Genomic DNA, 28,000 nt, shown 5'->3' with positions numbered 1-28,000 from the left:
CCATGTTTGAGGGGGGGAAAAAAAGCAATTTATTATAAAATGAAGTTTATTTTGAACATGTAACAGCTCAGTCCGCCTGCATCCATATTCTCCCACACAGTCCTCAATGTCTAAAAACCAGTTAAACTTACTCTAAAGCACCATTAACCATTTTAATCAATGTTTGAGAAAGATGTGAGTTCATCTGCATCCACACTCATCCACCACCATGTCTTCATAATGTCTGAGCACCACATTATCGTTATTGTCGTAATAGAGCATGGAGATGGGGGACAGTTTGATGGGAACACAGCAGGGCTGAGGCGTCCCTTTCGGATCGAACGAGTGAACCAGCGTCTGCAGGATGGCGTGATTGGTTCCATTCAAGCTCTCACTCAGAGGGAAAGGACACTCGCCATGGCAGTAATTGGCTAAATATCCCTGAGGCGCAATGATCCAGTCCTGCCAACCCACGTCTTTGAAGTCGATGTAAAGCCTCCTGGGTTTACACACGTTACTAGGGGTCACGGGTAAGTAATATGCTGCGCTTCTCTTTCTTCTGGACCTGCACTGAAGCGGGTTCAACGACACCACCACCAGAGACGTGTGCAACTCTGGGATTTGGACGCTCTTCACGTATGCGTGCTCCTGAAGCATGTTGCTCAAATGCGTGAGCTGCATCTCAAGTTGCATCCCGTAGTTCTTACCTGGTTTCCTCCAGGATTCAGCCAGGTCGGTCAGATTAACCAGCACCGAAGCGTGCGCGCCAGGCCCGAGCGACTGAGACATGAGTAATTTACGGCTGGACTCGTGAGTCACTCCCTTCAGCGTGGTCCTCAAAACCCTGTACAGGTCCACGCTGAACACATGCTGTCCCAGGTGAGCCAGGTCCTGTTTGAACTTCATTTCCAGCTGCGCAAAGGAGAGTTGCTCAACATCCTCCAGCACCGACATGTTGAAAAACAGATGCTTTCGCACACAGTTAAAGCAGTGGACGGCCGGAGCAGATATCAGACTACCTGTTTGGGGGAAAACAACCATTGTGTTATAGTGCATGAGGATCATTCCTGTTCTGCAGAACCTTTTGAGTTTGGTAACATTAAAAAAGTGTTATGATTTAAGACAAGACACTCCAGGAGAACAGGGTGAAAAATTAACATCACCACACTCTTCAAAGAAAAGTTTCTATATAGAACCTTTCAGGGGTTCCATCATGGGAGCATTTTATGGATTTACTTTTAATTTTATTACATTTTGATGATTTAAACAGCTCATAAATTTACTTTATCACTAGAAAAAGCTGAAATAACCTAATTCTATAATAATTCTAATTCTATATAGAACTCTAGAGTTCTATATAGAATTCCATTGAACTTTTTACCAGTTGATTGATTACATTAAAAAAAAAGTTTGCAATTCTTAAAGTGATTTTTTTGTATAAGTTTTCTGAATTTCTAAATATGCAACTGAGGCATTATCTAATTAACCCTTTTATTATTTCAGGGTCACACTTGTGTTGTTCGCGTTCAAAAGTGACAGAACACTTGAAATGTAAAAATCAATGCAATATATATATATTTTTTAATAATATTTTCTTTTTTATTTTGTATTTGAGAATTTCATGGTAGTAATTAATATTTATGCAATAATTGTGATTGATTTTTCCCATTGAAAAAATTCTCTCTTCTAATTTTTTATTATTTTTCAATTAAAGCAGTATTTCATTTTGAAATAGTGACAATGACTTTAAAATCCAATTTTCGAAGGCAGATTAGCGCCATCTGGTGGGAGTAAAAAAAGAAAAACATCTAATGCCGTGGTGTAACCACTAGATTCCTCTATAGCTCTATATAAAATGCTAATAAATTCTCTAGGTTTTTTTTTTTTTTTTTTTTTTTTTAGACAAATACTTTTTATTAAGTTGTGGATTATGGTTTAGACATTCTCAAAGACTAAAAAAAAAAACAAAAAAAAACAAATGTTGATTTGAAGTGTCAGTTTTTGCATTATTTTACTAGTCAAACCTGAACACAGAGAAAGACATTTTGTAACCCATAACATTAAAATTCAACAAAAAATGTAACAGAATGAACAGGAATGCTTAATCAATCTGATTTCAACCTGTTATTTGAGTCTTCTAGCTCAATTTTGCCATATTGTTACAGCCATATTGTTATTTTGCACTCGATATTTTAGAGTTTCACCCCTTCATTGCTGTGCACTTTTTTCAGAATCGCAGCTGATTTGTAGATTGTACACAAAATTCTCTATATTTTCATATATTTGCTAGAGCCGTACGATTCTGGATAAAATGAGAATCACTTTTTTTTTCTTTTTTTTTTTTGGTTTAAAATGGAGATCACGATTCTCCCATGATTCTGAAATACTTGTTTCATTGCTGGATGAATCAGTGTTTTGAACAAATCTTTTGAACAAATGACTCAATGACAAATACATTTTTTTAAGTCACTTGTCGCCACCTAGTGGTGCAAGATGTAATTGATAAAACCATATTTGAAGTTAGTTTCAAAAGGGGTTTTGTGCTATTTTGATCACTATCGTAGACATCAGTGTTTATATCTTAACTTTAAACTTTTATCTCAGTACTTTTGTGATAATTTGAATATTTGTAACAGAACAGCGTGGCAGAACGAACACAGATTTGAATGTTCCGTTATGATTGTCAAATGTTTAACAGACACAGGTGAATCGTTATCATTAATGAAATAAGATTGCGTGGTTGTTTGAATCGAGATCACAATATTTTACGATTAATCGTGCAGCTCTAATATTTGCCTATTTCCCATTCATTTCCTAAGGCAGTCATTTTTGACCGAAAAAAAACAAGTGACACTTTTTTTTACGACCATTTAGCTTTTTCCAATCAAGTCCATGATTATTTTTTTTGTGGCACATAGCGACTGCCGCAAAAGTCACCGAGTTTCTTACCATTCTAATGAAGCGATTTTTAAAATTTCAAACAAAATTTGTCTAAAATGACCGAACACCACCAGAGGGTTAAATATGCACTAATTTGCATACATTTCCAGAACAGAAATCTGAACACCAGATGACGGCACGTTCAAAATAGCTTTTTTGTTGTGATATTATAGTCAAAGGTTTTTACAGAGGGGATTTTTGGATCTCTTTTTATTGCTCTGTAAATTTACACCATGTTTTTAGGAATAAAATGTTGTATATAAATCAGATGAATGATATATGAACAAACCCCTCAGGAAAAACCTTCAGAATAGATAAACTAAAGTTTGGTGTATGTACAGTAGAAAAAACTCAGCCTTTAAATTTATGTATTGTAATTGAAATCTACAGACACAAACAGATAAAGTGCAATAAAATAAACACTTTAAAGTATATTTCAGATTGTCTTTCCACTAATCTGAAAAGCCAGATAGCTCAAAATCTAAAAACTGACCCTTGCATGAAAAAAATGTTTTTGCCTGTAGTGTTGTTTCTATAAAAGAGTGTAAAAGACCTTAAAGTCTTTGAGTACACTAACTTAATTTACACAATAAGACACTGCTAATACTTAATGATGACCATAATGATGTCACTTCCTGGAGAACGAAGTCATAAAGGAAGTTAGAGATTTTACAAAAGACTAACATGATGGAAAAAACTAAAACTGATTACAATGATTCCCAAGAAAACTTTTGAAACACTTTGATTAGAGAAAGGGGAAATAAAAAGGATGATATAACTAAATCAATTCTGAAAATTGCCCTCTTGAAAAAACATTTTTTTCAAAATTAAGACATATGATCATGGGGATATAATATACTGCACAGTAAGGTTGACCCAAACACTGAAGGCCTCACCTTGATCCTGGATGAACCTCACGATGTTTCCTCGGACTCCGTACTCGGACACCAGGCACGGGTCGCTGTGGGAGGTCGAGGTCTGTTTGGTGCTCTTCTTGAACATCTTCCACAGCAGAGAGGGCACTGGAGCCTGATGGGACGGTTTGGGTCGACTTGAGAGACCCATGGAGCTTAAAAACAGCTTTTCTTGCACGTTAACATTTTCTGTGTTTATAAAAGGAGAACAGAGACTTAACATTAAAAACAAGACATTGAGAGTCACACACACCATCATTAACTGAGCAGCTCAGTCAAACAGAACGCACGGCCGGACGGAGCCTTTTAAACAGACCACTGATCACATTCAGATGGCCAGACGAGTGAAGATTGACACCTGTGAGCTGATTGGTGGAGATAACGACGTGACTGATGGAGTGTGGGGGTGATGTCATTGATATGCAAATTAGCTGCAATTGGCCTTTGATCTTTATAAAGAATCAGATTGAGATACTGGCACAAAGATCTACATTGTTTCATAGATTATTTTGAATTCTTAAATATATTATTTATATACAAAATGTATTTTTTATTATTTACTTTCATTTATATAAAGGCTAATATATATATAATTTTTTACTTATTCTTAAGTAACATGGTATACATATAAAAAACACATTTCACAAATAGCACAAGTCATATACATATGAAAAATAAAAAATAAAAGTATAAATAAGAGAAAAAAGACTAAACAAATAAATGTGACTTTTTAACCACTGATTATTGAGTTATTGTGTTTCATCTTATTTAGGTTTTGTAATTTGATGTGTAATTTAATAATCAACTCCTAAAATCCCCAAACTAAAAGACAGAAGTGAGTCAACAGTTGTCATACAGTAAGATTACAGAGATATAAAGTGAATGTGGAGCAGCTCAGATCATTTTATCTTGAGGAATTTGATGAGAAATCATTGTGTTTAGATCAACATCTCTATTTTTGATTGCAGCTCAATTCTGGGCATAATGTGAGACTTCACTTTTAAAACTCTGGAGGAAATATTAAAGAAATCTATTTGTCTTTTTCATTGAGGATTGTTCTTCTAGGCTGGTTGACCTCTGAATGTTTTGTGATGTTGGATTTATGATCTGTCCACAGAAATCATTTTCACACTCATCAGACAGCAACACTGCCTCTGTCCGTCTGTGCAGCATCACTCCTGTTCTTCATCAGACACATTCCTACAGTCATCGGTGAAGACCAGACACAATCCACTGATCCATCAGGACGTCACTGATAACAGGATCCTGGATGAACTCTGGGGCGGCAGTCCATCTCAACTCTACCAGTGACAAATGGAGTAGTGAGCTGTGAACACAGACAAGACAAACAAACAAAAAATAAATAAAAAATAATATAAAATAAAACAGAAATGGAGTAGTGAGCAGTGAACAGAGACAAAACAAAAATAATAAAACAAAATAAAATAAAAATATAGTGAGCTGTAAACTGAGACCAAACAAACAAAAAATAAATAAAAAATAAAACAAAATGAAGCAGTGAACAAAGATAAAACAAATAAAATAAAAATGGGAATATTTATTATTAAAAATTGATGATTATGATGATGATGATTATTAAGAATAACAATGAAAATAATAATAATAATAATAATAATAATAATAATAATAATAATAATAATAATATATTTACAAAAAAAATAATAATAATATGGGAATGAAATTGTCAAGCTTTAGAATTTGTTTCCAAAACAGATGATTATTATTATTATTATTATTAAGAATAATAATCACAATAATAATAATTATAATATATTTACAAAATAAAATATAATATGTATTTTATTATAAAATATTTATATTTTATATTATATTATGTATATTTCATAAAAATATATGTAAAATAAAATATGGGAATGAAATGTCAAGCTTTGAAAATATTTATTTCCAAAAATATTATTATTATTATTATTATTATTATTATTAATCAATTTATCATAATAATATTTACAAAAATAACATTATATTTGTATTTTATATTATAATATGCATATTTAATAAAATATATTTAAAATGTATTTGACATGTCAATGACAATATAAATTTACAAAATAAAACAAATATGGGAATGAAATGTCAAGCTTTAGAAATATTTATTTCCAAAAAAAAATTATTATTATTATTATTTATTAATAAAAGAATAATAATCACAATAATAATAATATTAAAAATATATTTACAAAAAATATATAATAAAAAGATTTATTAGATATATTATGTATATAAAATATATATTTAAAATGTATATATATATATATATATATATATATATATATATATATATATATATATATATATATATATATATATATATATATATATATTTAATATAAATATATAGATAGGAATGAAATACATTTTGTAAACTGACAATTATTATATAAATGTAAATAAATATATTTTATTATAAAATATAAATACAAGTATAAATAAAAATAAATAAATATTAATATAAAGTTACTGCTTACCTTTTGAAATAGCCTTTGTGTATCTATTATAAGGCTTTAGAACAAAGCATACATCTCATAACCTACAAACAAAAGACAAAAAAAAATTGTTAAAAACACATATATGCTAAATACATGACATGCAAAATGCTAATGCTGAAGAAACAGTTAGATGTACGGTGTGAGGTTACAGTGCTAGCATTGTCACTGGAAACACAATATTGTGTGTGGTCTAGTCAGGATATGAAATACGGCCGTTTGAATAACATGACATTGTGTTCACCCCTTCATTCATCACAAACACACGTTGTGCTCTGAGGTTTCCCTCCTGATCTTCAGTTTCACACACACAGGACACAGAGAAGCTGTGGTCCACTAAGCGGAGGAGAATATCCCTCAGACTGATGTAAAACACCGTCATGATGTTTTTCAAACCTCATGTTTCACTTGATATGAAAATATATTCTGTGTAATGGGGAATTTGAGCGAATTAAGCCACAGAAAGCTCATCTTTCACTGTTTACCTTCCCTTTCAAGTTATGACTGTCACCTACATCTCCCGAGAGGTCAAGTATGAGTTATACTGTAGCTCATATACACCTTTTCACCTTTTTGAAGCATATATATATATATATATAGGCACACAACTTCATGGTTATATCACTGCAGCTGATGCACATGATACTTTTGTTTAGATACTGTAGTGCACACGATACTTTACTTTAATTATGAATTTGCCACTACTGATCATGTGCCTTTTTCTTTATCTATAAATCTGGGCAATTTATCTACTCTTTTTTCTGTAAACAACAACATGTGTGTAGGAAAAATAGACTGGTCTAACTTGACTGAGGAGGATCTTAAAGCGTACTGTGTTCAACACACTGTTGAGTAATACTGATTTACCAAAAGATGCAGCTGTATGCTGTGATATTAACTGTAAGAACCCACAACATGCTATTGAGTTGTGTTCCCTGTATGATAATATTGTGGAGTCCCTTCTTGCCTCAAGCAGGCCTCTGTACAAGATCAAGACGTATAAAGCCGAGCCAGGTTGGAATGAGTATGTTGAAGAGCTTCATGCTGAGGCTAGAAGGGCTGTTAAAGCTTGGGTTGAGTCAGGTAGACATAAACATGGTCCCTTATTTGAATATAAGAAACAGGGAAATGCAAATTTTAAATTTTAAATATGCCCTATGTTTCATTAAAGAGGAATAAAAATACAGTGAGGTCTGACTCAACTGCAAAATAATAAACCGAATGATTTCTGGAAAGAAATCAAAAGAATGAATTCACATCTGATTGATGGTGTAATTGGGTCAGAAGGAATTACTCAGTTGTGGCAAAAACTTTACGAGCTGTTTAACTGTGTTAAAGGTAACTCCTGAAGATGTGACTGTCTCTCCACAAGAAGTCTATGATGCTAAAAGATACTAAGGTATGGATAAGATATCTGCGGAACATTTAAAATTTGCAGGTTGAAAACTCTGTCCTTTGCTTGCTATTTGTTTTACTGGATTTTTGGTTCATGGTATTTTACCTGAGTCCATCTTATCTGTTATGTTAGTGCCTATTATTAAAGGGTTAATTCACCCAAAATTAATAATGTCATTAATTACTCACCCTCATGTCGTTCCACACCCGTAAGACCTTCATTCATCTTCAGAACACAAATTAAGATATTTTTGAAATCCGATGGCTCAGTGAGGCCTCCATTGACAGCAAAATAATTAACACTTTCAGATGCCCAGAAAGCTACTAAAGACGTATTTAAAACAGTTCATGTGACTACAGTGGTTCAACATTAATGTTACAAAGCGACAAGAATACTTTTTGTGTGCGAAAACAAACAAAATAATGACTTTTATCTAGTGATGGACGATTTCAAAACACTGCTTCATGAAGCTTTACGAATCTTTTGTTTCGAATCAGTGGTTCAGAGCGTGTATCAAACTGCCAAAGTCACGTGAACCATTGAAATTCTGAAACACGTATGACGCAACAAAGCCTTGTTTACTGAAATCATGTGACTTTGGCAGTTTGATACATGCTCCAAACCACTGATTCGAAACAAAAGATTCGTAAAGCTTCGAAGCTTCATGAAGCAGTGTTTTGAAATCACCCATCACTAGATATTGTTGAATAAAGTTGTTATTTTGTTTTCGCACACATAAAGTATTCTTGTCACTTCATAACGTTAGTAGTCACATAAACTGTTTTAAATACGTCTTTAGTAGCTTTCTGGGCATCTGAAAGTGTATACTTAATATACTTATTATATTTATAATATACTTAATATACTTATTTATATTTCAAATTTGCACACATCTATATTATATATTGTTTTTTGCTTATTTTGCACTTTGTCTATCTTGTATATTTGTATATTATTCTTTTATTCTTTTTATTATCTGTGTCTTGTCTTGTCGCTGTCACTCTGTTGCACTGTGGAGCTTCTGTCATTAAAACAAATTCCTAGTATGTGTAAACATACCTGGCCTTTCTGATTCTGAAATTATCTTGCTGTCAATGGAGGCCTCACTGAGCCATCGGGTTTATCAAAAATATCTTAATTTGTGTTCTGAAGATAAATGAAGGTCTTACAAGTGTGGAACGACATGAGCGTGAGTAATTAATGACAGAAATTTCATAACCCTTTAAAGACAAAGCTGGCAAAATAAATAGCATGGATAATTACCGGCCTATAGCTCTGGCCAGTATATTGTCCAAGCTCATTGAGAGGATGTTACTGAATAAATTGGAACGGTTTGTCCTGAACACTGACAACCAGTTTGGTTTTAAACCTAAACATGCACAGATATGTGTAATTTTGCTTTAAAGGAGATTTTAGATTTGTATAACAGGCATAATTCCACAATATTTATGTTTTATTGATGCTTCTGATCGTGTAAATCATGAAACATTATTTTACAAGTTACACAACAGAGGAGTTCCTAAATTTCTTGTGAGAATTCTGGCTTTTTTGGGATGCTCATCAGTTAATGTATGTAAAATGGGGTAACTCTGTGTCTGCTCCATTCAACGTATGTAATGGAGTTAGACAGGGAAGCATTTTATCTCCTTTTCTTTTTAATGTTCATATGGACAATTTATCGAAGTTGCTGAATGGTTGTGGAACAGGTTGTATGGTTGGTGACACTATCATCGATCATCTATCGCTTGACGATTTTTTTGTCCATACAGTGCTGGCCTTCAACAGTTACTGAGGGTTTGTTCTCAGTATGGTTCAGACTTTGACATTAAATATAATGCAAAAAAGAGTAATATTATGATTGTTAGGAGCAGGGAGGACAGGAAACTGTCATTTTCTGACGTCTCTCTGTCTGGTATTGTCCTTAAAGTATGTGATGAGGGTAAATACTTGAAATGGAATACTAGTGTACTAAATACTGCACAGTATATACTGTATCCTGCCTGCTAAAAATCATATGTTAAACAATACCAAAGACTTTAGATATATACTCATACTGAACGGGAGAAAGTGAAATGTGCAATATGGTGGAATATGTCCTGTCTTAAATAAAAGAGCCACAGTTCATGTCAGATTTTGTTGCCGATTTGAAATATTTTGTGAGTTTTCAGACTTGGTCTTGGACTCCCGTGCAAAAATGGCCGCAGAGTGAACATATATATATATATGAAATGCTATAGAAATAAAGATGACTTGACCTATTATGTAGCCACAATTTAAAACATTATTACTACTTGCAAAAATATTAGTTAGTATGCCATTCTGAACATACCCAGTGTCTAGTATGCATCTCTATTACTAACCACCACCACCACGTGAAACCCGAGACCTGCAATGAAAGTAAAGACAAGACATAAGCTCAGTAAAATTACAGTATAAATAAGTATTGGTCCTGCAACTATATATCTGAGTACTACAACAGACTAGAATATTTGATGCAACATGACACGCAGGAGTTCACCACATAAACACTGCTGTTGTTTAATGCTCAGGGTGGAGAAACTGAACCAAAACTGAGATGATTCACTGTACGACCTTCAGTGATGAAAATTTCTGAATGCTTTTAGGGTTGATACAGCTTCACCAGGTGGGCGTAGAGACGACCGTACATCAGATTCGTGCCACATGCTCGGGGAATATTCATCTTCACCATGTCTGTCTCCTTCACGAGCACTTCAGATAATTACAGACTGAAGCTGTTCTAGACGTTACATCAATGCCACAAACAATCATCTCGTGTCTGGCCCCTCGCTGGGTCATCTGTGAGGTGGATGAAGAAGATAACAACCTTTATCACTGCTAAACACATCAGTTACACACACCATGATGTAGCGTTTAGCTTACCGGTGGAAGACGGCAATGGGTGGTTGCTGGAAAGACCCAAAATCATTCCTAATCACTCCTTCCCAGTGTTTTGATGTGATGAAGCTACACATTTGGCATGTGTTGCAATTATCTGAGAAGGAAAAGAGGTCTGCTTACAGATTAGTTCCTAAGGGATTTTACATGATTTCTGGACATTATGATTCATAAGAATTTTATTTCCTTTGCTGCAGGTGCTTCCTGTTGAAACAATCATTATGATCAAAATGAATACATTCCAGCCACATTTTCACAACCAAATGATGCTTGGGAAGTACCAGCATTAGCACAATCGCACTCTAAAATAAACTTTCACATTCAAATGAAAAATGCACTACAATGACTCTATAAACAATGATCGTGCTAATGTCAGCGACAAGTAATGTCTTATTTGTTCATTAGATTTGCATGCCAAGTACAGTAAGTTACATTTAGCATGTGCTATACTAGCTGCTGATTATAACTGAAACATGTAAGATTAAAGGGAACCTGTTATGCCACTTTTTACAAGATGTAATATAAGTCTCTGGTGTCTCCAGAATGTGTCTGTGAAGTTTAGCTCAAAATACCCCACAGATCATTTATTATAGCTTGTCAAATTTGCCCCATTTGGGTGTGAGCAAAAACACACCGTTTGTGTGTGTGTCCTTTTAAATGCAAATGAGCTGCTGCTCCCGGCCCTCTTTCCAGAAGAGGGCGGAGCTTTAACGGCTCACACTTCGGTTGCTCAACAACAACAAAGCTGGAGAATCTCACGCAGCCAAAATGAGGATTGTCAGTAACGGTGTTCAGCCTTACATTGTTCAAATCGGAGTCGACACTGATGGAGAGACTCAGGAAGAAGTTACAACTTTTAGAATGAAACTGGACGTTTCTGAATGGTTAGTGGACAAATTTATGTAGTTGCTGTGGAGTTGATTCAACTCATCGACTAACATGTGCTGTCATGTTAATCTTTTTTCATTGAATTGACCCTCGTTTGTGAAGCAGTCCAGTGTAAAATGACGGCATGGCAACAACACTCTACTACAACAACTCTTCCTCTTCTCTAAAGCAGCCCAACATGGCCTCACCACCTTTGTTGTGTGTTCTTGGGGGCGGGTTTATGTAAATTTGGGGGTTTGTGATGTCACTAACCCGGGAAGAAGCTCATTGTAGTCCCTACCAGCCGTTTGTTGTAGTCCATAAACAGTGATTTCTGTAAAAGAAAATATCTCCCTTTGCATTGAACTTTGAGTGTTGTAACTTTGCAGATGTTGTTTATGCTCAAACAGCAACATTACACACTAACTAAAGTTAAAATAGTGAAACCATATTCTAGGACCACTTTAATAAATTTCTTACTTGAATGCTGCTGTTAAATATATTAATTTGTGTATATGCTACAAATGATCAGGCGTCTCTCACTCAATGTACTTTGTTGACTGAATATAACTTAATTAGCAGATGTCATAACTCAAAGTTTCATGCAAACTGTTGCAATGATTTTTTTTTTTTTTGGTAAATTTATGCATATGCTATAAAATTAATTAAGCTCCTCTAACTCAATGTACTTTGTTGGTTGAACAATTTAATTAGTAGTTGTCATTGATTGATGCAAACTTTTTTTCGAGTGATAATTCCACTCAATTCCAATGTAAACATTTGCACACTTTCTCCATATGGTGCACAACATGGCATTTACTAAACAAACAACTCATATGTTGATTACATAGAATTTCATAGGAAAAATGGCCCCATCTTCCAAAGTAACACAGAAACTTTTTGCAAACACTCATTCAACCTGATACACAAAAATGACAGATATTGTTCTATCATCTTAAACCATCTGTAGTCTCACACAGGATGTGCTTTAAAGGCAATGAACTGTTTGCTGTGTTGACAGCTCATGTGACAGATTTACATGCATTTATCAATAATGCAGTGATTAAAAGGAACAGGTGAAAAGCAGCAGTTATCACTTTATCTGCGAGCGGCCTGCAGAACATCACCCGCATCTCCTCTGGCTGTTTGAGGGACCCAGACCACCATGTGCAGAATCCCATCAATCATACGCTTTGACAAAACCTTCCCCTCTGTCTTCCTCTCAAACCGTCACCAGAGGCCTGAAACCCTGCTAAACATATGTCATGCTCTATTGAACACGGCCTTTGTGCTTAAATCTAAAGATAAACATCTTATTGTTAGAAATAAAAAGGTGCAGAGCTGTAAGGTAAACACAACACTTTTGACCTACACATCTTTGGTGATGTAATTGTGTCATATCTGTTGGTTGAGTAAATAATGCAAAACTGGAACAAAAATATTTTCATTAGGATAAATATTTTATATTATTCACCACATGATTTTGTTTAAACATACCTTCCTGTAGCTCAAACAACAGCAAAGTCATGGGTTTGATTCCCAGGGAAAACATGAACCGATGAAATGTGTACCTTCAATGCAACTGATATGTAAAAATCTTTGTTCATCATAATCATGTTGTTTAAGCTTGGTCTTTCAGGCTTAATTAAGTGTTCAGAATTCGCTCAAATCCATGAGGAAAATATAACATATAATGGGGCTAAAGGTTTTCTTTTCCTAAAATAAATAATTATGGTCCTTAAATAAATTACATATTTATTTTTCTGGTCATAAAATAAATGATAAATGTAATTAAAAATGTATTACATTTTTTTTTTTTTGAATGGCAGCGGCTATTTGCACTAAGTGAAAGTAGCATACTTTCTTAGCGATAGATGCTATTTACACTAAGTGCAAATAACAAATTTTTTTAGCGATAGATGCTATTTACACTAAGTGCAAATAGTTGTAGATGCTATTTACGCTAAGTGCAAATAGCATATTTTCTAAGCGATAGATGCTATTTACACTAAGTGAAAATATTTTCTTAGTGATAGATGCTATCTACACTAAGTGAAAACAGCATATTTTCTTAGCGATAGATGCTATTTACACTAAGTGCAAATAGTTGTAGATGCTATTTACGCTAAGTAAAAATAGCATATTTTCTTAGCGATAGATGCTATTTACACTAAGTGCAAATAGTTGTAGATGCTATTTACAATAAGTGAAAATAGCATATTTTCTTAAAGGGTTAGTTCACCCAAAAATGAAAATAATGTCATTTATTACTCACCCTCATGCCGTTCCACACCCGTAAGACCTTCGTTAATCTTTGGAACACAAATTGAGATATTTTTGTTGAAATCCGATGGCTCCGTGAGGCCTGCATAGCCAGCAATGACATTTCCTCTCTCAAGATCCATAAAGGTACTAAAAACATATTTAAATCAATTCATGTGAGTACAGTGGTTCGAGAATATTTTTGGTGCGCCAAAAAAACGAAATAACGACTTATTTAGTGATGGCGATTTCAAAACACTGCTTCAGTAAGCTTCGGAGCATTATGAATCAGTGTGTCGAATCATGATTCGGATCACGTGTCAAACCGCCAAACTGCTGAAATCACGTGACTTTGGCGCTCCGAACAGCTGATTCATTATGCTCCGAAGCTTCCTGAAGCAGTGTTTTGAAATCGGCCATCACTATATAAGTTATTTCGGTTTTTTTGGCACACCAAAAATATTCTCGTCGCTTTATAATATCAATATTGAACCACTGTACTCACATGAACTGATTTAAATATGTTTTTAGTACCTTTATGGATCTTGAGAGAGGAAATCTCATTGCTCCCTATGTAGGCCTCACGGAGCCATCGGATTTCAACAAAAATATCTCAATTTGCGTTCCGAAGATTAACGAAGGTCTTATGGGTGTGGAACGGCATGAGGGTGAGTAATAAATGACAGAATTTTTATTTTTGGGTGAACTAACCCTTTAACGAGATGCTATTTACACTAAGTGAAAATAGTTGTAGATGCTGTTTATGCTAAGTGAAAATAGCATATTTTCTTAGCGATAGATGCTATTTACACTAAGTGAAAATAGCAATATATTCTATTTACACCATGTAAAAGTATCAGTTCTTTGCAATAAGAGTAAATAGTAATTAGATGCTATCTATACTTTTTATTGGCAGATACTATTTGCACCTCAGTATTTTTGTACATTAACAGAATGCAATAATGTCATAGAGTGTAAATGATTATATTTATTAAATATGGTCATTATTTATGCCCTTCAATATTTTATTAAATATTCATAGACATACCTAATTTATGCTTTTATTCAGAGTGACTTTACAGTTACAGTGCATTGCATATGTGTATCAAACCCATGACCTTGCTATTGTGAGCGATATTTTTCTACAACTGACCACACAGGTCTTCTGCATGTTTCTGATTTGTTACCCAAGAGCCTTTAGCCTCACTGTACTCCATTTTAAATGCACATTAGGTAGTTTTATGCTGCATTATTCCCTGCAGAAGTTCAATGAAGATCTTTTCTGCTGTTAGTATTGTGGGTAAGGGATAAAGAGAGCTGGACAGGCGGTTTTTATTTCAGCACGCTGGCACAGACGATGAAGCTGTCAATGTGTGTGACATTGATCTCTGTGGCTTGAGCTCGGCCTGGCCAGTGGAATTTTGTGGATTTCAGAGCAACTTCCATTTTTAGTCATTCACCAGGAGTTTAGCTTTTCTACAACGACAGTTTTAACATCTAAATCTGGATTATTAACTATTATAGGCACTGATTTTTGTTTCTGCCGGTGGGTTCAGCATGCTTCTGTTTTTCAAATAAAACCAAATAATCCACACATACTGTAAGATGAAATCAACAGATGCATAAGTATATTGGATGAAGCCCTTGCACATTAAGTAGGCTGTAGATGTTTATTCTAACTGTACATAGATTTTCACAGAGGAAATTAACAAATATCCTGTTCATTTTTTTCCGACTTCGAAACAAACTGCCATATAAAACTCCATGATATGAGCTACTGATAATGAAAACTTCCCAAAAACATCCGTATAGTCTTTTTTTCACAGAAGTATGAAATGAACGAAGGTCAATATCATGAATAACAACAAGTCTGATTCGGCGCTTACATTTTTCGAGATTCCTGGCTGATTTTGGGAACAGAACGAACAAAACTTTATTAGCCAATCTAAAGATCAAAGTATTTGTGTGTATTATGACACACAGGGACACGATGTGAGATCTGCCCATCAGAGAGGTTCCCGAATCTCAAACGATTTTTTTTTTTTTTTTGATTGGTTAAAGTTAATAAAGAGAATATCTCATATTTTCCGTGGGTGCTTGGCGCCTATGATTACTATAATAGTTTTATATAAATATTAAAACAAAGCTGAAAAGGCAGTATAATATGTAGTATACTAGGTGGTTACTTACCTCGTATATCTGTGATCCTCTGGTCTATATACAGCTCAGATCCTTCAGTGTGCACCTCAGGGTTATTGTAAGAAACTACAGCTAAATATCATTAAAAAAATTGTTACTTGAATTAAAGTTGACTTAAAATATAAAAAAGTTATCTATTATATTTCAGCTAGTTGCCAAGGCAGAAATTCTCCTCTGATGCACTAAAATAACTAAAACAAACAAACAAAAATGCCATTATTATTATTATAATTAACTGAAACTAAAGCTAAATCCATAAAGGAAACATTTTTGATACTTGAAATAAAATATGTTGACAGAAATAAAATATTTTTAAAAAGTACTTATGTATTTTATTTCAGGTAGTTGTCAAGGCAAAAAAATGTTGTGTTTGTGTATGTGTATGTATTTACACACACATTTGTGACCCTGGACCACAAAACCAGTCATAAGGGTCAATTTTTTTAAACTGATATTTATACATCATCTGAAAGCTGAATAAATAAGCTTTCTATTGATGTATGGTTTGTTAGTTTTATCTCTGCCATATTGTCCCATCCTATTTGAAAATCTAGAATCTGAAGGTGCAAAAAAATCTAAATATTGAGAAAATCACCTTTAAAGTTGTCCAAATGAAGTCCTTAGCAATGCATATCCACTCACAAAAATACATTTTTGATATATTTATGGTAGGAAATTTACAAAATATCTTAATGGAACATGATCTTTACTTAATATCCTAATGATTTTTGGCATAAAAGAAAAATTGATAGTTTTGACCCATACAATGTATTGTTGGCTATTGATACAAATATACCCGTGTGACTTATGACTGGTTTTGTGGTCCAGGGTCACATTTACAGACTTTTGTTAGATCCGATTAGTTGCGATTAATCGAGTTGACAGCACTAAAAACATTTATGTTCCTTGATTTAAAATAAACATTGACAGAAATAAACAAAAAAATGTACTTTAAATGTATTTTATTTCAGGTAGATTGATGTATTTCAACTAACTTGATGAATTAATAAAATATATACATTAAAAAAACTAATAAAAATGACAAAAACAACAACATTACTAAAACAAACTAAAGTTAAAATGGAAAATATAAAAACAAATTCAAAATATCATTAACAACGCTGGTGCATCAGTGGGATTTTTCACCTGTTTTTATGGTTCAGCAGGTGAAAATAATGCATTTAATCAGTGTGAGTAACAGCACTTCTTTAACATTAAGTATGAGTAACAGTTTTTGTGATACTGGCCTTAGGAAACATGACTAATAATGACACAGTATTTTCTACTAGATAGAGCAGCTCAAGCTCTGGTCTTCTCATTAAACTGGACAGATGTTTTTCTGCGGTTGCTGTTTGGTAGGAAATGATCATGATGATTGTGGCTACTGCTAAGAGCATCACTGTGTGTGAATTTGTCATTCATTTGCATCAGCAGAAAACTGGAATTTCCTGCTCTTAAAGGGAAAATAAGCAAAATTTAATGGCATCCAAGCATGCATGGAGCCCATAATGTGCAATGTCCTAAAATGATGCTCAGTTAGTAAAGACATACTAACGGTTTTGCTATTTCTCATAAAAACAGACCCCCTTTCCTGATAGACCGCATGCAGCATTTAAAGCGACTGAAACTTGCAGCAGAAGTCCTAGATTTTTATGCAGTGAATTATAACTATTATCTGTTCAATAAATAGTTTCTTACTAGCCCCATCCATACTGTATATATATTAGGGGGGAAAAGCTACAATGGATTTTAGATTTTATTAGAAATACTTATAATGATAATAAATTAAAAATCCATTGTAGTTATTTATTTTTCCTTATATATATTTATTATATATAGTTATATATTTACATCTTGCTGCTCAAATTATTAGAATATTTAATTTCAAGTTCTATTAAATTACCATTCTCAGGGTATAAACACTGGGTTTAGGTCAGTAATCCCAACAGCAGTCATGGTCAAGTCTGCTGACTTGACAGTTGTCCAGAAGACGATCATCAAGATCCTCTACAATGAGGGTAAGCCACAGAGGGTCGCTGCTGAAAGAGCTGGCTGTTCGCAGAGTGCTGTGCCAAAGCATATTCATGGAAAGTTGACTGGAAGGAAAAAGTGTGGTAGGAAAAGGTGTAAAAGTGAAAGGAATGACCGCAGGCTTGAGAAGATTGTCAGGCGAAGCCGATTTAAGAACTTAGGAGAGCTTCAAAAGGAGTGGACTGAAGCTGGAGTCAGTGCATCAAGAGCCACCACACACAGACGTCTTCAGGAAATGGGCTACAACTGTTACATTCCACGTACCAAGCCACTTCTGAACCAAAGACAATGTCAGAAGCGTCTTACCTGGGCTAAGGAGAAGAAGAACTGGACTGTTGCTCAGTGGTCCAAAGTCCTCTTTTCAGATGAAAGTAAGAAACATCTGCTGGTGTTGGTCCACTGTGTTTTCTGAAATCCAGTGTCAACGCAGCCATCTACCAGGAAATTTTAGAGCACTTCATGCTTCCTTCTGCTGACAAGCTTTATGGAGATGCTGATTTCATTTTCCAGCAGGATTCGGCACCTGCCCACACTGCCAAAGGTACCAAAAGCTGGTTCAATCACCATGGTGTTACTGTGCTTGATTGGCCAGCAAACTCACCTGACCTGAACCCCATAGAGAATCTATGGGGTATTGTCAAGAGGAAGATGAGAGACACCAGACCCAACAATGCAGATGACCTGAAGGCCGCTATCAAAGCAACCTGGGCTTCCATTACACCTGAGCAGTGCCACAGGCTGATCGCCTCCATGCCACGCCGCATTGATGCAGTAATTCATGCAAAAGGAGGCCCAACCAAGTATTCAGTGCATAGAAATGAACATACTTTTCAGAAGCCTGACATTTCTGTTTAAAATACCTTTTTTTTTTATTGATCTTATGAAGTATTACAATTTTTTGAGATAGTGAATTAGTGGGTTTTTGTTAAATGTGAGCCAAAATCATCACAATTAAAAGAACCGAAGACTTAAAGTACTTCATTTATTTAATACACGAGTTCCACAATTTGAGTTGAATTACTGAAATAAATGAACTTTTCCACGACATTCTAATTTATTAAGATGCACCTATATTATATATATATTATATATATATTATATATATATATATATATATATATAAAATATATATAAATGTATACATTTAAAATCTATTGTAGTTATTTATTTTTCCTAATTTATGTGCGTGTGTGTGTGTGTATGTATATATATATATATATGGAGTAATGATGCTGAAAATTCAGCTTTGATCACAGGAATAAATTATATTTTAAAATATTTTCAAACAGAAAAAAGTTATTTTAAATTGTAATAATATTTCACAATATTACTGTTTTTACTGTATTTTTAATTAAATAAATACAGCCTTGGTGAGCAGACGAAACTTCTTTTAAAAACATTAAAAATCTTACCGATCCCAAACTTTTGAACGGTAGTGTGCATATATATCAACCCGCCTGAACTTGCCGTTATTGGAGAGCTACTTTCAGTTTTATCATTTCTCATCATAAAACGCACTTCCCCTTTCCTGATAAACTGTAAACCGCATGCAGCATCTAAAAGCGCCCGACACTTGCAGCAAAAGTCCTGCCTAGTTTTTTGTGCAGTAAATTATAATTATTATCTGTTTCAAAGGCTTTCAAAGAGCAGGAGGTTAATGAGTCACAGGGCGCTTTCATGTGGTCGACACGGCCCATCCTAAACACACGGTGTTGGGCTCACACTATCTGCTGCATCTGGGTCCGGCGCAACACGCAGGGGCTGCAGAGAAGCATTGCAAACATTCCGTTCTAATTGTACACTTGTTGTCTTCAAAGGACAGAAGCTGTAGTCTAGATTCATGGAATCTGGGATACAACAATAAGCCACACATCCGTCCAGCCCAAAGCCGCAGGCTATTTAAAGATAAAGTAGGCTGTACTTTTTTGCCACTAAATGAAGCACCCACCCTTCCGCCGCGCTACATATTGGAAACAGATGCCGTCGGTTGTGATGCTCAGCTAATTTTTGTGGATTGTGATTTTTTTTTTTTTTTTCTTTGCTTGATCTAGATTTCTTAGTGATCACAGTTGGTCACCACTTTATAAAGACAATTATCAAAATGTATTTATGACCACACACAGATACATTGTGTGTAACTATAATCAACAATGAGAATTGGAAAAATAATGACTATTTTCAAACAGGTTGTCACTGGTCTTTCCCCCAAACTCACGCCATTGGTCAATGTTACTCTTTTAGCTAAAGCTTTCAGTACTGAAAAAATAACACGCTTTACCTTTAAAGGGGACCTAATGCCCCTTTAACAAGATGTAATATAAGTCAGCTCAAAAATACCCCACAGATCATTTATTATAGCTTGACAAATTTGCCTATATTTGGGTGTGAGCAAAAACAAACAATTTTTGTGTGTGTCCCTTTAAATGCAAATGAGCTGCTGCTCCCGGCCCCCTTTCCAGAAGAGGGCGGAGCTTTAACAGCTCGTGCTTCGGTCGCTCAACAACAATAAAGCTGGAGAATCTCACGCAGACAAAATGAGGATTGTCAGTAACGGTGTTCAGCCTTACATTGTTCAAACCGGAGTCGACACTGATGGAGAGACTCAGGAAGAAGTTACAACTTTTAGACGTTTCTGAATGGTTAGTGGATAAATTTATGTAGCTGCTGTGGAGTTGATTCAACCCATCGACTAGCATGTGCCGTCATGTTAATCTTTTGTGCAAAACCCTTATTGACGCCCACTATACATAGCGTACCTGTTTTCCAAACAGAGCCATACAGACCAAGTTAACGTTTATGATTGCTATCAAATGCTGAATGAATGGTCTAATATTTTATATATATTTTCTCAATGTAAAATATATTTACTTTTATATAAATATTTTTGGCAAATGAGTGTTAATACCAATAATCAGATTAAACAATGCTTCCTCCAAGAAATATAATTCATTAACCTAATTGTAGTCTGTTTATTGACATTTTACAAGAGCTTTGAACACAGCTCATCCAATAAGAATTAAGCATTTTAGCACACTCTCCCTTTAATACCGAACTGCTAACATGCATTAAAAACATCAGGCTGAAAAGCATGACTGATCTGTCTATCAGCACGTCCATTACGCTGCCAACTTTGCATTTCTCTTTAATTTGAGCTGACAGTCTAAGATCAATTATTTCCCGTTTTGCGGCGGGTGTTTGATGTGCTCAGCTGTGTTGTGGAGTTGGCTACTGTGAGACGCTCCCTACTTATACCATAATTATTGCATCTGCTCTGTATTTAAAGACCTCCAACTCAATGTTTTGACAACTTTATGGCCACACTTAACTGTCAACGAGAGATCTAAAGTGATCTAGAGTGATTTTTAGCGGAGTAACAATCGGTGACTGCAAATTTAAAGACGCCAAACACATAATTTGATCGTGCAGCGATTAATGAAAACTTTCAGATGAGAAATATTTGTCATATCTTTTCAAATTAAGAAGCCTTTTTAGACTTTGCATGCGTGTTATTCCTGATCTACAGAACCATTGCTAACACTTACTGATGTTTGTGCCATCGTTTTCCCACCAAAATGATGTCACTTCCTAGAGGATGATGCCACTGAGGCATTATCTAGGTCAAGGGACACAGGAAAAACATATAAATTGATTAGGATTTAAAACAATATTTCCAAGAAAACATGCTTTATTTATCATTTTAATCAAATGTTTGTTTTTATTTCTTGAACATCTTTTATGGTTATTTTTTAAAATCCTTTTTATGTAAAGCATAAAAAATTAAATTAAAAATTTTATTACCATAAAACTGAAATAAAATAAACATTACCTGAAATAAAATAAAATATAAAAACCTTAAAACTTATTTTATTTTAGCAAGTTGCCAAGGAAATATTTCTCATTTTAATTTAGTTTAATTTGATGTACTTAACTAAAATTAAAACTGAAATAAAAATTAAAGTAAATAAAAATAAAACTATATACATATTTTTAAATCTATTAAAAATGACAAAAGCACACAACAAAATTACTAAAACTCAATAATTTGAATGAAAAAATGGAAAATATGAAAATAAAAATATTCAAAATATTAATAAAAACTATAAATCCTAAAATAACATTGAATTGTGTATTAAATGTGCTGTATAAATAAACTTGGTTATATTAAATATTTTTAAATGTATCCTTATGTCTAATTAAATGAGATTATTTTATCACAGTTTTATCAGTTATCATGATAAAATAATTTGTAATAAACTTTAATGCAAGGCAAATTTACATAGCACATTTCATACACAATGGTAATTCAAAGTACGTTACATCAAATATAAATTAAAATAATCAAGATAATCACAACTGATGCATAAAAAATAAAAATATCATACATAAGAAATAAAAAATAATAACAAAATCAGAGAATAAAAATGATTACTAAATTCAGGACGTCCCTATTTTAGAAAATTAGAAAAATGTGTAATAGGACTTTTGAACCCCACTGTATATGATGGGGATGTCAATATGAAGAGCACCTTTAATATGTTTTTAAGTGTAAGTGAACGTATATGTTTCCCATGGCGAACAGAATCGCTGCATTCCATCACACACCATTTCTACACTCAGCCCAGAATTATATCTTGTAGCAAAAGGTTGAAAGGGAAGATCTGAATGAAAGGCAAGGATATAATCATGGCTGTGATGCAACCCATCTGAGGATTTACAGGCCGACATGTGAGGACAAGTGTTTTTTTAAACAGGGTTCTGTAGAAGAGTATAAAAGGAAATCTGCCAATCACAGAAGCGAAGACGTGCCGGACAACCCGACATGAGACTCTAAAACAAAAAGACAAGCATCCATTGTGTCCAAACGCATCCTGGGACAAGTAATGTGGGCAAGGTGTATAAACACATCACGGCACGCTGTCATTGCTTTCAAGTGTTGCTGATGAATACATTATTAAACCGGTGGAGGGAAAGTACATCTCCTGAGTGGGCCGCTAACATGCAGAAGCTTGAATCCCGCAGTGCCACTGTACACACACGTCCCGTCTCTCTCCCGTGCTTCAGCACGACAGGCAGGTGTCTGTGGCCGGAGGGCTTTGGGAGAGCTGCCAGATGATTTTGTTTAGAAAGACAATAAGACCGGTGAAGTTTCAGGTTTCTGAGGACGCAAACTAAGACACCACCACGTCTGTGTAGCAGGAGCTGGGAGTTTTGCCCATTGTGTCCATGAAGAATAACTGTTAGCCAAACAATACAGTTATTATGAAGAATGTGTGTTTTCCTGCCGCGTTCGGTCACAGGTGGTTCTTCTGAACAGTCATATTTGATGGCGCTTTTCTTCTCTTGCTGATTGTGTGTGAGAAACGAAGGCTGCTTTAGCGAACTACAGTGTACAGAGCTGTTCAAAAGTTTTTGAAAGATGTCTCTTCTGCTCACCAATGCTGCGTTTATTTGATCAAAAATACAGTGAAATAATATTACGATTCAAAATAACTGTTTTCTATGTGAATTTGTTTTAAAATGTAATTTATTCCTGTGATCAAAGCTGAATTTTCAGCATCATTTCTCCAGTCTTCAGTGTCACATGATCCTTCAGAAATCATTTAATATGCTGATTTGATGCTCAAGAAACATTTCTGATTATTATCAATGTTGAAAACAGTTGAGCTGCTTCATTTTTTGTGGAAACCACGATACATTGCTGCTTAGAATTCTGTGATGAATAGAAAGTTCAAAGGAACATAATTTACTTGAAATAGAAACTTTTGTAACATTATAAATGTCACTTTTGATCAATTTAACGCATCCTTACTGAATAAAAGTATTAACTTTCCTTACAGAAAAACCACATGAATGTCACATGTGTAAAAATGTGAAATCCATGTTAAAAGCACATGTGAAATAAATATTTTTCACATGGGAAATGTGTGCTTTTGGAACATTTGTGTGAATCCCATGTAAATTCCCTTGTGAAATGTGCAGATTTCCATGTAAAACCCATGTGATCACACGTGTAGCATGTAAAGTCCCATGTGAAACACACAAGATCCCATGTGAAACACACGTAAATTCCCATGTGAAACATGAGATCCCATGTGAAACACATAAATTCCCATGTGAAACGCACAAGATCTCATGTGAAACACACAAGGTCCCGTGTGAAACACACAAGATCCCATGAGAAACACACAAGATCCCGTATAAAACACACAAGATCCCGTGTAAAACACACAAGAACCCATGTGAAACACACAATATCCCATGTGAAACACACAATATCCCATGTGAAACACACAAGATCCTATGTAAAACACATGAGATCCCATGTGAAACACGTAAATTCGCATGTGAAACATGAGATCCCATGTGAAATATACATAAATTCCCATGTGAAACACACAAGATCTTATGTGAAACACACAAGATCCCATGTGAAACATGTAAATTCCCATGTGAAACGCAGAAGATCCCATGTAAAACACACAAGATCCCATGTGAAACACACAAGATCCCATGTGAAATACACATAAATTCCCATGTGAAACACACAAGACCCCATGTGAAATACACAAATTCCCATGTGAAGCACACAAGATCCCATGTGAAACACACAAGATCCCATGTAAAACACGTAAATTCCCATGTGAAATACGAAATCCCATGTGAAATGAGATCCCGTGTGAAATACACATAAATTCCCATGTGAAACACACAAGATCCCATGTGAAACACAATATCCCATGTAAAACACACAAGATCCCATGTAAAACACACAAGATCCCATGTGAAACACACAAGATCCCATGTGAAACACACAAGATCCCATGTGAAACACGTAAATTCCCATGTGAAACACACAAGATCCCATATAAAACACACAAGATCCCATGTGAAACACATGAGATCCCATGTGAAATAAACATAAATTCCCATGTGAAACACACAAATTCCCATGTGAAATACACAAATTCCCATGTGAAACGAGATCCCATGTGAAATACGAAATCCCATGTGAAACGAGATCCCGTGTGAAATACACATAAATTCCCACGTGAAACGAGATCCCATGTGAAATACGAAATCCCATGTGAAACGAGATCCCATGTGAAATACACGTAAATTCCCATGTTAAACGAGATCCCGTGTGAAATACACATAAATTCCCATGTGAAACACACAAGATCCCATGTGAAACACACAATATCCCATGTGAAACACACAATATCCCATGTGAAACACACATAAAATCCCATGTGAAACACGAGATCCCATGTGAAACACAAGATCCCATGTGAAATACACATAAATTCCCATGTGAAACACACATAAATTCCCATGTGAAATACACATAAATTCCCATGTGAAATACACATAAATTCCCATATGAAACACGAAATCCCATATGAAACACGAGATCCCATGTGAAACATGAGATCCCACGTGAAATACACGTAAATTCCCATGTGAAACACGAGATCCCTAATGAGAAATACACATAAATTCCCATGTGAAACACACAAGATCCCATGTAAAACACACAATATCCCATGTAAAACACACAAGATCCCATGTAAAACACACAAGATCCCATGTAAAACACACAAGATCCCATGTGAAACACGTAATTCCCATGTGAAACACGTAATTCCCATGTGAAACACACAAGATCTCATGTAAAACACACGAGATCCCATGTGAAACACGAGATCCCATGTGAAACACGAGATCCCATGTGAAACACACATAAATTCCCATGTGAAACACACATAAATTCCCATGTGAAACACGAGATCCCATGTGAAACACATAAATTCCCATGTGAAATACACATAAATTCCCATGTGAAATACACATAAATTCCCATGTGAAATACACATAAATTCCCATGTGAAACACACGTAAATTCCCATGTGAAACATGAAATCCTATGTGAAACACGAGATCCCATGTGAAATACATGTAAATTCCCATGTGAAATACATGTAAATTCCCATGTGAAATACATGTAAATTCCCATGTGAAACACGAGATCACATGAGAAACACATGTAACTTCACATATGAAACAATTCCCGTGTGAAACCTATAAGATCACATGTGAAACACAAGATCACATGTGAAACATGTATACTGCCATGTTAAACCCATCAACAAATCTATGTTAAACCCATATCCTCTCCATGTAAGCCTGTAACTTCATGTGAAATCCATGTAAAATCATAAAACATCTCACTGACACCAAACTTTTAAACGGTGGTGTATATATTTTGCAGGTTTCATTAAAAAAATACTTAGACCAATTTATATTCATTTACTCACCATGTCATTCCAAATCTCTGATTTTCTTTCTTCTATGGATCATTTTCATGACCGTTCACACTTTTCTAATCCATACAACAAAAATGAACAGGAACAGTCATGTTGCTGAGCTCCTAAAATGACAAAAAGCAGCGTGGAAGTAGTTAATATGACTTCTACATTATGTCATATGATAACTTTATGTAAGAAAAAGACCCAAATTTAAATCATTATTACCTGAAATGCTTCCTCTCTGCTGCAGTTTAAAAATCTCATTCACATTCAAACATATTCAAATATGGCATAAGACTCATCAGATGTGATATCAGTAACTGACCTTGATAAAAAGCACTAAATAAATGACTAATATTACATAGCATCATTCTAGTTCAGGCTGAGGATCGTCCAGGATGAACTCTGGCTCGGGTCATGAGGTGAACGTGTCTTCTTGTAAGTGTGTGAGTGGGCATGTTTGTGTTTGTGGATGTGGTGATGATTAAGCATGTCCAATGAGTGAGCTTTACAAAAAAATGACCATGGTAACCATAGCTACCGCCAAAACATCATAGACACCAGTTATTGTTTTACTGTAAAACCACAAATTAATATGGGATCTCTTTTAAACCACATTAGAACCTGTCGGAAGTTTTCTGACATTTATTATTACGAATATGACAATTTTTGTCATTGTAACAACAAAAAAGTATGTTGGCTAGTTATGTAGGGTATTACATCCATTAAATGCGTTTACTACCACCATATAAACTTATATACTCTTGTTGTTGACATGAAAAAATGTGATTCTCTGATATTGTGATGCTTGCTGGAACCTCCACATCTCTAGCATATACAAATACAGTATATTCTGCATTTAAGATGAAAATAACACATTTTTAATGTGTGTTTAAATATACTGCAGCACATTCAGTACTACCATACATTGAGGTAAATGAAGAAGAGAAGCTGCTGCTGAGATGGACCAAAATGAAGCAACACTGCCCTCTGTTGAGTAAAGCACACAATACACTGATTATAAAGAGTCCACCAAAACAAACCCACTGACATTTCTGTATTATAAAATGAAGTTAATTTAATAAACAATTATTAGGTTATATTTGTCTATTCAAAAGCTTAATTGCACTTGAATGTGCCTGAGTTACATTAGGTACAAATTATGTGTGACCTACATGAGCACATACACCTTGGTTATCTCAGTATAATGTGTTGACCTTCAGGCATTAAAGGGTTAGTTCACCCAAAAATGAAAATTCAGTCATTAATTACTCACCCTCATGTCGTTCCAATCCCGCAAGACCTTCGTTCATGTCAGTGACCATGTTGGAGACTGACAGGGTAGGGAAGAAATCATTGAATAAAGTAGTTATTTTTGGGGGGGGTTTTTGCGCACAAAAAGTATTCTCGTCGCTTCATAACATTAAGGTTGAACCACTGTAGTCATGTTGACTACTGTGTTTTTACTACCTTTCTGGGCCTTGAATCTGGTAATTTCGTTGCTTTCTTTTGGGGATCAGAAACCTCTCGGATTTCATCAAAAAGATCTTAATTTGTGTTCTGAAAATGAACGAAGATCTTACAGGTTTGAATGACATGAGGGTGAGTAAATAATGACAGAAATTTCATTTTTGGGTGAACTAACCCTTTAAAAATGTTATAGTA

At 34.7% G+C, this 28,000-nt stretch overlaps 1 protein-coding gene and 1 long non-coding RNA gene across 2 annotated transcripts; both read right to left on the bottom strand.

Annotated features, from left to right (window-relative positions):
• Positions 1 to 11: 11 nt before the first annotated feature.
• gdf3 (growth differentiation factor 3) lies at positions 12 to 4,130 on the bottom strand. The gene is made up of 2 exons (XM_051867084.1): positions 3,816 to 4,130; positions 12 to 998 (listed from the first exon to the last, which is right to left on the bottom strand). The coding sequence occupies exons 1-2, from the start codon at positions 4,090 to 4,092 to the stop codon at positions 181 to 183; spliced, it is 1,095 nt and encodes a 364-aa protein (XP_051723044.1). The 5' UTR covers positions 4,093 to 4,130; the 3' UTR covers positions 12 to 180.
• Positions 4,131 to 4,566: 436 nt separating this feature from the next.
• Positions 4,567 to 26,762, bottom strand: LOC127498109 (uncharacterized). The gene is made up of 6 exons (XR_007925814.1): positions 26,561 to 26,762; positions 26,345 to 26,457; positions 10,656 to 10,767; positions 10,084 to 10,571; positions 6,341 to 6,402; positions 4,567 to 5,160 (listed from the first exon to the last, which is right to left on the bottom strand). It is a non-coding gene; the product is annotated as an uncharacterized LOC127498109 (long non-coding RNA).
• Between the last annotated feature and the right edge of the window lie 1,238 nt (positions 26,763 to 28,000).

Source organism: Ctenopharyngodon idella, chromosome 17 (assembly GCF_019924925.1).
Source record: "Ctenopharyngodon idella isolate HZGC_01 chromosome 17, HZGC01, whole genome shotgun sequence".
NCBI lineage: Eukaryota > Metazoa > Chordata > Actinopteri > Cypriniformes > Xenocyprididae > Ctenopharyngodon > Ctenopharyngodon idella.
This window is presented reverse-complemented; position numbering and strand designations above follow the sequence as displayed.